This window comes from Agelaius tricolor, unplaced genomic scaffold, assembly GCF_023055355.1.
Source record: "Agelaius tricolor isolate 1412-34295 unplaced genomic scaffold, bAgeTri1.0.p SCAF_8, whole genome shotgun sequence".
Classification (NCBI taxonomy): Eukaryota; Metazoa; Chordata; class Aves; order Passeriformes; family Icteridae; genus Agelaius; species Agelaius tricolor.
The window spans coordinates 12,602,284-12,616,420 of NW_027269268.1; the positions used below are offsets into that span (position 1 = coordinate 12,602,284).

General features: G+C 41.9%; 1 protein-coding gene across 2 annotated transcripts in view; it reads right to left on the minus strand.

Moving 5' to 3' along the window:
• The window catches only part of HPGDS (hematopoietic prostaglandin D synthase), a 29,670-nt gene that overhangs the window by 3,250 nt on the left and 12,283 nt on the right, over positions 1-14,137 (minus strand). The window contains exons 2-4 of one of the 2 annotated variants that reach the window (XM_071431647.1): positions 13,591-13,734; positions 3,013-3,105; positions 913-1,022 (exon numbers count right to left, since the gene is read on the minus strand). In XM_071431647.1, coding sequence (XP_071287748.1) covers positions 913-1,022; positions 3,013-3,105; positions 13,591-13,723 — 336 coding nt within the window. In that variant the 5' untranslated portion in view covers positions 13,724-13,734. The remainder of the gene's footprint in view (positions 1-912; positions 1,023-3,012; positions 3,106-13,590; positions 13,735-14,137) is intronic. The other variant, XM_071431648.1, reaches the window with a different exon arrangement.

The window sequence follows — 14,137 nt, forward strand, 5'->3', positions numbered from 1 at the left end:
CCTTATTACCTAATAATAAGATACCCTAATAATAATAACCCTAGTAAGATACCATAATAAGCATTTCAGATAATGATCTGAAATGTTGCCTTTGAATAAATGGAAGATGGCTGCACTGGCACTTTATGGTGAGAGCTGTTGTTACACCTCCACTTCCCTAAGAGGGTCAGGTTGTCTGCTCAGGGCAGAGCTGTGCAGAGCCTTTGTAACACTGGAGTGAAATCATCCATCACCTTCTTCCCCCAGCAACTGATCTGTGTGCTTGCTTTTGGGATTCTGGTGAGAAGCACTGGCCTGATGCCAAAGGAACCCCAAATGCTGTAGGACAAGCCTGTGACTGTGTGTTATAGTAGCCACAGCACCACAGCCTGGTGCCAGAAGCACTGCAGAGGACCAAGGTGAGCTGTGACATCTGAAAAGCACAGTGAGGGCTGTGCTCCCTGCCCTGATTAGCAGTGCCTGCTGTCCTGAAAAGCAGTCATCCTGGCAGCTGATGTTGAACATTGAACACCTAGAAGAAATCAAAATGCAGAAACACTAAAGGATGGGATGGGGCTATTTATCTTATTGAGCTGGCAGAAAGATTTGAGCACAGGCTCCTTATGATAAGAGAGAGGAATTCCACAGCACCAGCTGAGGTCCTGTCTTTGCCCTTTTGAAGAGCAGTTTGGTGTAGGCCCATCCTTGGTTCAAGCTGATGGCCTCAGAGCTTCTACCAAGGGTGAAAATAACCTGGTGAAGGAGGAGGTGGGATCAGCCTCAAGGAACAACCACAGAGCTCCACCAGCTCAGCCTTGCTGAGCTGAGGTGATGAACCCAGTGGCTGACCCCCACAAGTGCCTCCAGAGCAGATGCTCAGATACAGGACCATGGCTTACATGCTATCTTTGTTTAATTCAATGATTGGCTTACTCTCACGTCCTGGTTTTTCTCTGCCCAAGGGAAGAGTGTCATGAAATCATCGATGGTGTCCACAATGGCATCAGCTAAAGCCTGTTCCACAGGCGTCTGGCCTGCCACACCTGCGGGAAGCAAGCACATGAAGGGATATTAGAGACAGCAGCAGCAGGAATTTTTGATGCCCCAAAGGTAAACTGTGAATATTTTCATAAACATACATGTTCTCCAGGTCTTTTTGATGCTAACAATGTGGATTTGACTCTTTGCATCCAAGTGTAATTGTATCTACCTTTGTTTTTTCCCAGTTCTGGCCTTGTACAGCTGCCCAAGGTAGTGAGTTGTTCTATCCATTTCCTGAGCCTCCAGCCTGAACATTGTTTCTGTATCATCTCTGCTTTCCACCACACATTCAGCAAGGGTCAGCACAAATTCCTTTCCTTTAATCCTTGCCCATCCCAGTTTTCCACATCCTTCTCCATCTCGTGGTCTTTCCATTTTGGTCAACACATTCTCCCAAAGTGCACTTGTGAAAGTCTGCTTCTCTTTCCCTATATCCTGCCCTCTCAGCCCCATTCAGAATGTTTTCATGACATTCCACCTGCTTTTTATTCTTTCATTGTAATCAGGGACCTCAGCCAAACTTTGTTTTGTTTACAAATCTGCTTTTCTCCCCTGTAGTTCCTTGGCTTTCCTGCAGTTCTCTTAATGCCTCTACTTTTTCTCCCTAGCTGTCACTTCATAGACCTATGCTTTCACCTCCATGTAGGTTCAGATCACAGACTGCATGCCCTATGTCTGTCAGGTCATCTCTCTTACTGGAACTTTGTGCTTTTGAAGGTGAAGGCTGTGCCTCTCCTCTTGGGCCTCAGGTTCTGTGATCCTTCAGCTATGAGCTCTTGGTGTCGGGCACCTAAAAATGCCATTTCTTAATTTTAAAGGATTAGTGATGTGTATGCAGCCTTAATGGCAGAAGTAGCAAGTTTTCACTATGAAGTTGAAAAGATATCTTTTCCCTTCCATGCATAGCTTTTTTTTCTGATGTAGCTGACAGCATGACTAGTTCTGGGAGGAGCCCATCATGGTTGGAATGTGCTCCAGATCCCAAGCCATTGTCACTGCTGCAAGTCAATTGGAAAAAATCTGAACTTCAGACTGGAAAAAGGAGCATGGTTCCAGATCAGCCTCCCTACAGGAGCCAGGGAGGGAGGAATCTTGAGTGGAAGGCAGGCTTTCCCACTGTTTTTTTATCACCAGATGGGCTTTCCTCATTCTCCTCCCTTGCAAGGAATAGATTGTACCAAAGCTGAAGGAAATGGGCTGGGACAGAGTATTGCAGACACACTTGAAGTGTGTTGTGTTAGTGCCTTCAAGAATAGTGCTATGAAGTTCTGCTTCCTTCCTCAGTTAGAAAATGGGGGATATTATGAAAGGCAGGCTACATCCGTTTGCTCTCAGTGTAAAAAAAGTAGAATAGTACTTGCTTCCCAGCCCCCCTCTTCAATTTGCTGATGCCCAGCATGCCATGGGCACATCTGCCTTCAGCCAGACCAGTTTTGCAGATGGTGTTGAATGACAGCTCTTTGACCTAAAGCAAAGCCTGGCTACTCTCTTTGATTACTTGCATTACTAAGTCTATCATTTTATCTAACTGGTTGTGTACTTCCACAGCATGTAAGTATTTAAAGATGCAAGTGATGTCAACATCTCCTCTAATCTCTCTGCTAGCCCAGAATTGTTGCCTAAATCTGCTTCAGAGTTCTCTGCCTGCTGTGATAATCTCTAATGCTTCCAAAAACCTCCTCCTCCTGGTCATCTCTCTGGTTAGCCTGGCAGGTCAAAGTGGAGCTTTAGGGAAAACTGCCCTGGCAGCCTTAGGGACACCACAGCTATGTGCTTTCTGTCATGCAGGGACAGGTGGATAAAGTGTACTGGCTGGAGAAGTCAGCCCAAACCCCAGGCACTGGTTTCATTTTTGCCACGCTGGTGTTGACTTCTGCATGGTTAGGCTTGCCAGGCTGTTGGTTTGTTTCTATTTTTACTGTGGATGTATTTTTACCTGAACATTAAATGTGAGCTCAGAAGAGAGAAAGCAAATAGTCAAAGATGTATTACCTGCTTCTCTGGCAAGGTATCTTGCAATCGCCAGGCTCTGGTGAATGATAACTCCATCTACTTCCAGAATAGGGAGTTTGCCAAATGGGATAGCTTGGAGGGAAAGTAAAAAAGAAAAAAACAACCAAAAGTTAAATCATAGCCATTTACAGTGGGAGTCTGTGACAACTGTAGTTTTACCATTCAGAGGAATGTAATGGCACTTAACAGTTTGACACTGTTTCTATGGAGAAATGCATGGACTAAAAATAAAAAAGGGTAAGGATGTAATCAGAGTGCACTGCAGGAAGGCAGCTATAGCACAGAAACCAGAAGTGCATTTCTTGTTTCCTGGCTTCGTTCTGTAGAAGCTGAATGTACTTCTATATATCCAGAATTCTTTATATAGAGAAACTTTTCAGGGGGTATTAGTTTTTCCTTCTCTATCCTCCTTTTTCCTCCCCAGCAAAGTAACTGCCAAGGTTAAGTAAAGTACTGCTGAAGATTTCATAGGGCAGGATGCAGCTGGGGCATGAAGCAAGAAACTGAGCAAATTGAGAAGCAGCAGTGATTGATTTCAGAACTTGCATCATGACAAGGCATTTCACTTGGCAGTCATCACTGAGACAAATATATCTTTCACACTGCACTACAAATCCCAAAAAGATACTCAAATTCACCTAATGTGGCTTGCATAAAAAAAAAATCTGCCAGTTATGGGGAAGAAGCCTCCAGATTTTAAGTAAAGGGCAAGACAAACTAAGCAGGTATCATGGATATCTCTAAGGGAGCTTGAGATAAGAAATCAGTCTTAGTTTTCTGTTGTTAATTTCGGAGTTACATGGAGGCTTGGACTGCTGTTTTGCTGTGCTTTGGAGAAGCTGCCTGTGTGGTATGAAATGAAACTGGAGCCTTGGAGCAAAGGCTTAATCTGGGGAAAACAGTTGTGTTTAGGGCAGTGACAATCTGCTTGTGGGAACCTGGTGCTGTTTGTTCACTGAGGGAACTGTACATCTCTGCATTCCCAAGGATGCTGTTTCCAAGTACGAACTGCAAGTGCCGACCATAGCTAAATGCTTTGAACCCAATTTTCATCTGCATTACAATTTATATAATTAAGATTTATTTCCACTTTAAGAGTATCTTGTGATGTAAAAAGGGGGTAGTGGTAAAATGAGAACATTGGCCATTGGAAGCAGGCAAAGTGCTTTCAAAACCAGGAGAGCTGTCTTTACAGGGCAGCTGGAATGTCACCTCTACTCCATGAGCATTTTTAATTCTTAATAAAAAGGGGTCAATAGTGAAATCCTATGCATTTGTAACTGTTTAGAAAGGCAGCTTCATAAAGGATGAATACTGCTCTGTGGTTTAGTATGCAGTATATGAATCACATTAGATACCGGGTCCTAGATGTTAAGTCTTGATCTGCAACATGAGTTTTGCAGTTGTACAAGACATCCAGGACCCCTCTGTGCCTTTTTTCTGTTTGTTTTATTCTTTTTTTTTGCTGCATCTGAACACAGTACTCGTGATGCCTGTTTCTTTCCTTAAGTCTTAGCACACTGGGAATTCAGTATGAATTTGGATGCTGATGAACAGCAGAAGCAAGAGAGTTCAACGAGCATTAGCTGCTGTACCCCAGGAGAAAGCAGGCTCTGCTGGTTTTTATTGTAGCAATATAGACTTGTTGCACAGAAGACTTCCCATGTTCATTATCCAGAGAGCAGCAAGGTCCTGGCAAGTCCATGTTTTGTTCCACTGAGAATCACTGAGAGATGACAAGTTGTATCCCCTGAATGCTTCACAGGAAAGCTCTCTGGCTATGAAAACAAGAAAAGCATTGGTTCTGTGCTCTGGGTTAGTGGTGCACAGGGCCCTGAGCATCACTGCTCCAAAGCTGCAGAGGTGTGTAACAACGTTTGCTTATGTGAAGCACATCTTTCAGGACAGCACAAATAGAGGGGATGACAGCAGGTGTGACTGCTGGATGTGCCAGGGTGGTCAGCCTGCTCCACATCCTCCCAGACCACACAGGGATGTACAACAATGCCTGACAACAGGAAACAGCACAAGTGCAGCCAGAGCAGGGGTATTGGCTCCCCCCATGAAGGAGTTAAGCAGCCTCTTTTGGAGGCCCCAGTAGGAATGCTCTGGGGTGACGCAGTTCTGGCAGGGTCAATATGACTAAGGCAGTCTGTAGCAATAGCTGTCAAAACACACTGTCACTCACTGCTCAGGCTGGGGAACTGTGACACTGGGATTGCTTCATCTAGAAACCCACAGATATTTTTGCTGCTGTGTTTACATACAGGAGAAGTCATCTATAAATCCCAGCTTTGACTGATGTTTCACTTTATGGGTCACTACAAGAAAAATTAAAGCCAGTTTGTTATTATGGGCTTTTTTTTTTCTTTTTTTTTCAAGAAACCCTTGATTACAACTAAAGAAGGGAAATATCTTTCTGAAAGTTAAGGAACATGGATTATGTTGTCAAAGTCAGCTTTCAGGCAGAGTGGTAGTCAGCTCTCATAGCTCTTATGTTCTGTTTCTCAGGAATCTGGTCATTTCTGAATTCAAGAGAATTGCTATTCATTCCCTGAAAACATGAGTAATGTTTACAAAGATCATCCTCCTCAGTGCTGAGCTACTTTCTTGAAGACCTGGTTATTCTCTTCTGAAAGAGAAACTGAGTTTGCAATTTAAAATATACAAAGACAGCTTTGTTTTGTGTACCTACAGTTGCATGACTCTTAATACAATTATGAATTAATAAATGAGAGCAGACTTTACTTTGTTATCCCATAATATCTAAAAGGATTTATGCTTTGATTTATAATGAGACTTGGGGTTTGTTTGTTAGGAGGCAGCAAATCTATTGCTATCATTACTGAACAGTGGACTCTTTAAAGGGTAACAGATGGTAAATGGTAGATGCTCCTTCCTTTCTTGTGTATTCAAAATGCTATTTGATTTTTTCTTAGCAAGAACAGGGAAAAATTTGGATTAATGTAAACATTGATTTTTTTTTTTACAGCTGATAGAGTGTGCGTATATATTTATACACAGATTTTGTTGATTATTGAGTTAATGAACTATAAATGAGTGCAATTCTAAGAGGTTTGAAGAAAGTACACATGTCCTGTGCAGATCATTTTAAAAATCTGATGTTTCTTCTTGGGTGCAGGGCAGGCTATTCTTGAGCACCAGAAAGTACAGCAAATATTCAGGCTGTTTTACAGCAGAAGAAAATAACACAGACTACTCAGGAGGGAAGAAAATATTTCTAGTACATCTCCTCCATATCTGAGGAGAAGGTATAATGGCTTACAAAGCTGTGTTTTCAGTCTGGATAAATTTAGGGAAAAAAAAATCTTTGCCTTTGAAATGTTATTGTCTAAAATTCATGTAATGACCAAAATTTTTTGGAACCTGCTGTAAAGCATCTTTTTCCTTTTGTAATTTAGAATAACAGTTTTCCCAGAAGATTTGTTACTGTATGTCTGAGTTTGGCTGTTACGAGGAAAAATGCATTTTCTGTGAAACTTGGGCGTCTTCCTTATCCAGCTGGAAAAGAGAGGAGTGGATTTTTGTTACACAGCTCATCCTAAGGGAGAATGTGAGGAGCCTTCACACTGGATGGACACAGTTTGATTGCTGGAGGTAAGGTAGGGGTTTGAGAAATGACCTCGATGTGGCCTCTAGAAACTTTGCCAGTTGCACAAATACACCCAGGCCACATTCTCAGGGGCTCCAAACAAAACAGAAACCTCTCTGCATATGGGTTTAAGCAGTCTTACCCTTAGACTCAGGAATATGGGCTTTTGTGCATTGCTTTGACCTCCTGTGGTGTTTCTGGCCCAATTCTGCTCATTGACCTGTTGGAGAAGATGCCCAAATGCCCCATGTGCATAAGTATGGTACTAAACCTAATGAAGCTTTCTGAGCTTTGGTGAAAGGCATGGTTTGTGTGACTGCAGATGAGCAGAGCAGGTAGGGTGGCTCCTGCCAAGCTCCTACTTCAGATGAGCAAGTGAAAAGCTTGTGTGTGAGAGATGTTTGGGTAGAATCAAGGTCATAGGGGCAAGGCATGAAACACCATCCACTGGGGAGCCATTACAATACAGCAGCAAAGCCAAGGTGTAGTGCAGGCTGAAAGGATGTTAGTGTCACTTTGCTGGCTTTTCTCTCACCCTTGTTATTTTGGGGGCTGCTTGGTACTTATGTCAATTTAAACCCTTGTGTATCCATACAGATGTGCTTTCCATGTTTTTCAAAGCAATCTTGTCTTACAATGTTTCCAACTCCCACTTGAGCAAATGCATTTTGAGAAGGAAAAGCAGGAAAATCTATTGCTGTCACCATGCAAACAGTGTTATGTCTCAGGCATGCACAGAAGATGACCTTTGCTGTTTGGTTCCCGCTTGCTTCGCCGCTCATCTGAAGTACAAAGCTGGGTGGATGCTGGTGTTCCAAATTTAGATTGAAAGAGGAAAAGGGGTTTTACAAAGCCTCCTTTTTGAATAACTAAACCTGTACTCCTCTTTAAATTGAACTTTTATCAGCAGGTTCTTGCTTTTCATATTATGTTGGTTATTTATTGGCTTTTTGCATCGCATGCTGGAATGAAATCTGCACAGTCTACATTGCCATGAAGAAAGCCTTGACAAGGGACAAGTCCTCAGGCCGATCTGCAGTCTCTTTTCTTATTTTAGGAAGATCTCACTAAAGTATCTAGGAATTGGATTCATTCCTTTTCATACTACTTTAGTTTTCATTGGCTTTTGTGACAAGAACTGTGGTGTTTATACAGGTCTCTGCTGGATGCTGAATAGGGGAGATGATGTGTGTTAAAAAGCAAGACCATCCCTTTAATGAATTTCCACTCCATCAAGCCCCTAAGGGCTGTGATAACTGCTGGCACCCTGCCATGCCCATAAGCTCTCACTGGTGTTCAGGCCTTCCCTTTGAACACAAGCTCCTCACTCATCCTCCTGGCCATGACCCAGTGGAGGGTGCTCCTGTGGGACTGTTCCTCTGTCAGGGGCAGGGAGGGGAAACACAACAGAGCTGAGCACAGTTTTGTCCAGTCCTGGCACCTAGGCTGGTCAGCTGCTGGTGCTGTGCTTCTCACTGCTCTTCTTCCCCATGCAGATACAGTTCTGAACTCTCTCCTTCCCTTACCTCTTTCTTCCATTTTCACTGATCTTAACTTCTCCATTATTCTTCTCCTCATTTCTGTCTGTCCTTCCAGCATGTTCCCCCCTTTTTCCGGAGCTGACATGCCCATGACTCATCCTGCCCATGTTGTAATTGTCTGTGGCTCTGATGCAATGCAGCCTGTATTTAAGTGCTTGATTATTGCTCAAAAGCTGAATAATTAATCATTTGGTAATCAAGATTAGATTGGCTCCATAATAAGGCAGCTGGATTAGTCAAATGTGGGAGCAAATAAATGTCACAGACCTGTTTCTTACTGCAATATCTGTGTCAAAATAAGTTCTCCTTTGCCTTGAAAACTGACCACAATTGCTTTTCCTATCCATTCCTATTTAAATTGGATCACAAGAAACAGATACTTTTCATGTATTTCTTATTAGAACATGCAATATGTATTTTTTTTAATGGTGGCAGAGGAGCAAGGCACTTGAGAAATGGTAGGCCCAGAGTGGAGGTACCTAGAATCTGAATCTTCTAGAAAGGGACGATGAGGAGGATGCTGTGATTTAATCTCAGCCCAGGTTTGGTTTTATTACAACTCATATTCTCTTTGGAAGTTCTTGCCAAGCCCTACTTTTTACCCGAGACAGCTATGTACACATTTCAGTGGAGCTACATAGCAGAAAGGCACTCAGGAAGCAAAGCAACTGCTGCCCTGAGGAATTGCTGTCCGGTGTCAGGTGCTTCTCAAGATTTATGTGACACCTTGGGAGTATTTTCAGGGCCATTAGTCCGTCAGGTTTCCTAAGGACCTTTCAAGCACCATTCTACACATCCTAAACTGTTTATGGGATGTTTATGGCCATCAGTGCAGGAGAAGCATCCTTTGCTATGAGGATAAAGTCTGTTATTGCCATTGCTTCAAACTGTTTTAAGGAGCCACAGATCAAAAGTTGTTGCTGCCTGCCAGCTTAATATCAAAGGTGGTGGTAACTTAGTTCACCATTACAGTGGATTTTCTGCTGTACGATGACTTATGTCAGAGCAAAGATGCTTTCTGTGAACAGTCCACTGTGAGGGAGTACAGATCTTGTGTGAGCCTGTTGTAGATCTTGAATTGATTGCCCTTTAAATGGGGGCATAGTCAAGTCAGAGTTTGTTGAGAATGAGTTTGTTTACTTGTTAAAATTATCATTGACTTACATATGGTGAAGCTGCTGCTTGATATTTGTCCGATTTTTTAAATTCTGTGCTAAAGGAGGACAATGCTAACACTTGTACACTGGTTTCTTTAAATGTGTTTATATTCTAAACTGCAGTCCTTGCCCAAAATCATCAGCTGGAAAATTTGCCAAGGATGATGTGATTAGTGTCAGAAGGGAAAAAAACAAATGTTGAGTTATAGAAATGTTAATTTCAGAGTGTATAAGCCAAATAACAGGAAGTTCTTATGTTAGAATAGGCCATCCTTTCAAACACAACAAAAGCACCATTAGGTGTAAACAAAATGAAGTGGGGCAATATTTCCAGGAGGAAGAACTTACTTATTTGCCTGAAGGTGCATTAGGATTACAGCTTACTGGTGGCAGCCACTGCAGCTGCCAGTTTTCTTTCTCAATGGGTTTTCTTAACATTGATCTTTATGCACAGATTTTCTGTTTTCCCATCAGTTTTACAGAACTAAGTCTTTTCCTCAGAATAATGTCAGTATTTCCTGGTTTATAGGGTATGATGATTTGGATAGCTTGGTATTTCTTGCAAAACCTTATTTCAATTTGAGAAAACTGCTGAAGCAAACCCATCCTCTCAGATCCCATTCAGATTCCTGACTCCTTGTGCTCTTGGACAAACTTGAATTCTTGGATTTTTTCCTTATTAGCTCAAGAAACATGAAGTGTTCTCTTGTCCAAAAGACAAAGCACAATTGGTCACTTAAAGGGTGCAGAGGCATTCACATTCTAGAACAAGATGTTCTAACAGCAGACCTACCATACAAGGTGACAGCATTGCATCACTCTTAGAAAATTGTTGATGATCCCGATGCCTGAGCAGCACGAGAAACAATGCAGGAAAGTTCTTCCTGTGCTTTTCTTCAGTGCTCCCTCCACAAACCTCCCACTGGAGCCTTATCTACAGTGTGCACAGTAAATGTGCAGTTGCAGAGCCATTACCACAAAAACACTGGGAGTAGAGACACCCTACAAATCCTAAGCTACACACTTTTTAACTCCCTCTGCTGCATTAACAAATGCTGGAGATGTCATTAACCTTTGGACACTTTTGTTTCTCTTTCTGTGCTCTGAAAAGTTTGCTGGCAGGCTTACCAAGGGTTAATTGGAGTTTTTAATTTTCTCTGCATAATGGTTTTCCACAGCAGCCTTTATAACTGAGCCCTAGATGAAATTCCATGGCAGATAAGAAGTTTATCTGGGAGGTGCTGCTCTAAGATTTGTGAAGTCATCTGTGCAGAATTCATACTGGCCTAAGAGTTCTTTGAATTTCAGGTACCTGTAGACACCCAGTCAGTGGATGGGAATGGGAATGTACCTCCTAACTGACCAGGAAAACATACACCTACACAGAAATAGTTGGGTGAATATCTCAAAGTGCTGTTTACACCTTATGGCAGCAGGCTAAACCTTTGCTCTTCAAATCTCCCTGAACCCTAGCTCTCAAACCAAAGTAATGGTGCCATCGGCCACCACTGACAGGCACATTGCAGACAACAAGCAATTAAGAGGTTTGCTAATTTAAACAAGAGTTAAAGTTTTATTCATGCATAAAAATGTAATGCTGCTTAAGGAAATTGTCTGGAGATCACCTGATGATTATCTCCTCCTCCTTTGTGAGGCATTTCTCATGGTTACTCACAGTATTTCCAGACAAAATGTTCTCCCACAGGCAAATCATTCAGAAAAACACTGAATCAAAGGTAGCAACAAGGCTTTGGAACAAACAGCCTTAAGTGTTCAACAAGACCAATAGCCAGCGCCCCAATCTGCCCTAGGGCACCTAAACCCTGACTCTGCAGGCTGTGACTCAACACAAGAAATGGCTGTCTCCTGGAGAGGGAGTAGGTTTGTACAGACTTTGTGTGCCTTCACACTCTAAGTGTTGCATGCAGCATCTGCCCTATGGAAAACAAGCCTTGCGTTCTCTGCTATTCTGAGTTTTCTAAATGTGTCTCAGCTCCCTCCATAGAGACACAGTTTGATGAGGAAAAAGCACCAGGTAACAGGACTCTTGCCCAAGAAGTTCATCTACTGCTGTGTTCAAAAGTGAAATGAGGAGATCCATCCAACCCACTGCATATACACAGGCATTGTTCACTCTGCTGAGAATTCTTCTGCACAACTCTCATTTATATCTGTATTCAGATCCTTCATATAAAGTTTTTTTCTCCTCTTATTTTTCCTGAACTGGGTCTCCCTTAGAAAGAAGAGAAGTAAAGTAGCAGATTCCTGTCAGTCTCATCCTTGTGAAAACCAAAGGGTGGTAAATGTTTAGCAATGGTAAAGGGAAATACAACTGCATTTGATGTAACAGCAGTTAAAGCAATGTAATTTAGTATGCAGTTTATTTTGTAGCCTTCAAAAATCAGTAAAATTGGTCAAATTAATTGAACCAATAACATAATTACATATTGAGAAATACCAGACAAATTGCTGTGTACACTTGCATATATCATGTTTGCCTTTACCCACTTGCCTATGAAAGATCTGGAACCAGTTTTGACTGCAGTTGGCAAATACAACATGATGTCCCTCTTTTTAAAATCCTCAAATATGATGAAACAAGATTAAAAAAGACTTAGAGAAAAAGAATACTTAGGAGCTGCAACTGCACATTTACTGTACACACGTCCTGTACACATAAAGCTCCAGTGGGAGGTTTATGGAGTGATAACTGAAGAAAAGCGTAGAAAGAACTTTGCTGCATTGTTTCCTGCACTGCTCAGACATCAGGATCATCAACAATATTCAAAGAGTGATGCAATGCTGTTACCTTATATGGTAAATCTGCTGTTAGAACATCTTGTTCTAGAATGTGAATGCCTCTGCACCCTTTAAGTGACTAATTATGCTTTGTCTTTTTTATTTGTAATACTTCATCAGTATAGAAAATGCCACATAAAAACATACTTTCCTTATCCTCTCAGCTTTGTTTCAGGACAAAAGTGAGTGTGCATACATGTGAATATGTGTGTAATTAAGTATGAAAAGCCTTTGCAGAGCTTACATCAAGTCATCTGAGTTCTTAATCTCACCTTCAGTTTCTACCCTGCTTCCTGAGAAATGCAGTGAAAGAGAAATAAGCTATACCACATGGTTAACTGGCTTAAGCTCTTATAACAAAAAGGTTTCCAAAGTCAGTCATCCCCAGCTGAAAGTGTCCCTGTTCCACTGCTTCTTATTCCTCTCTCTTGATCTTTGCCAGTGTTTTCTATACTTGACCACTTTGAAGGCTTCAATTGCCACTTGAATTACAGCTGTGTTTGAGTGTTTATCATTCTAGTTACTGCAAACAGGAAAGACCAAACCTACAAAATTGGCACCCTAGAAAAATCTGGTAGCTTGCATGCTGAGCTTATTAAATGGTGTGAAAGCTTATCAAGAAACATTGCTTCATTAATAAAGTCACACTGTGAATTGGTTGTGTCTTTTCCTCAAACCAAAGCCATTATTCTTCATTCTGGATGTGCAAAGTCATAGCCCATGTAGCCAAACACAAGCCTAATCCCTGAAGACACTGATTTCCTACCCAGAGTCTTGAAACGCGGGATCTGTTTCACTTGAACTAAGGCTAATTTAATGAACAGAAATAACAAATACCTTTAAAAGCTGAAAAGAGGTTATTTAAACAAAAAGACATGAAATGAATGGGGTACAATAGCCTGAAGGGTACTTCTGGAAGGGTTAGTAGGGCTTATTCTTAGGAACAATTATTTTCTCCTACCTATTTTGATCCTTTTGGTTTTTTTCTTTGCCATAGCAACTGACTTTGTTTTCTCATTATTTTTCCTCTCTCAAGACCTTTCAGGTTGCAAAGGAGTGTCTTTCCTGACCTTTCTCTCCAATTTGGCTTTCTGAACCTAGGGTGAAGTTGAGGTGTGGTCTTTGAGATTAAATTACCCAGAGAAGCTGAGATCAGCACTCATTTGGTTATCTTTAGGTACACATAAGCTGTACTGAATTGATAAGGAGTAAAAGCTCAGCTGGATGACAGCAGGTAAGGCATTTCAGATTGTCTGAATGTTTGGATCCAGTCTCCTGTGAGAGCATCAGCAATGATATTTTGGCTGTCTCACCTTAAAACTCGCACAGGCTCAACTAAAGCCAGAAGTTAAGTGTACTTGTGCTCACAAAACATACAGGTACCTCTTCAACTGCTTTTCTTTTTGCCAGCATTTCTAGTGGAACTTTGGCTGTAAGTGCTACTCACTTGGCTTGATTTTGGGCCAGTCTGCTGCTTCTATCCTGTGGTCTTCGTACTTCGTGCCCGAATAGGCAAAGAGGTAGCGGCTGATCTCTGCTCGTCCCCGCAGGTTGAAGTAGGTGAGCTTGTACTGAGGCATGCTGGACCCTGCTGGGAAGGGAGACAGAGCTGCTTTACACAGGGTTAACTCAATCCTTTTCTACAAAACACTCTGTCTGCCTGGTTGTGACAGACATGCTTGTACAATGCAGAGGAAATGTTACACCAAGCCCTGGTGCACTGCACTTTGCAATTGCTGCATTGCTCACACCTTTTTGTTCCCCATTTGTCAGCCACAGCACATGCAGACATGGACAAAGACAGCTGAACCTGCAGTTCCTCCTTGAGTGACTCCTGAAAGCTGACTTGATTTTTTTTTTTTAATTCAGATGTAATAGGGACTTTCAGCTTTCATTTATTTCTCTTGTGACTCCAAACTCAGGCCATCTATAAAGTGATTTTTGATTTGGTTTTATTTGTTGTTTTTTTTTTTTTCCCAGATATATTATTCTTC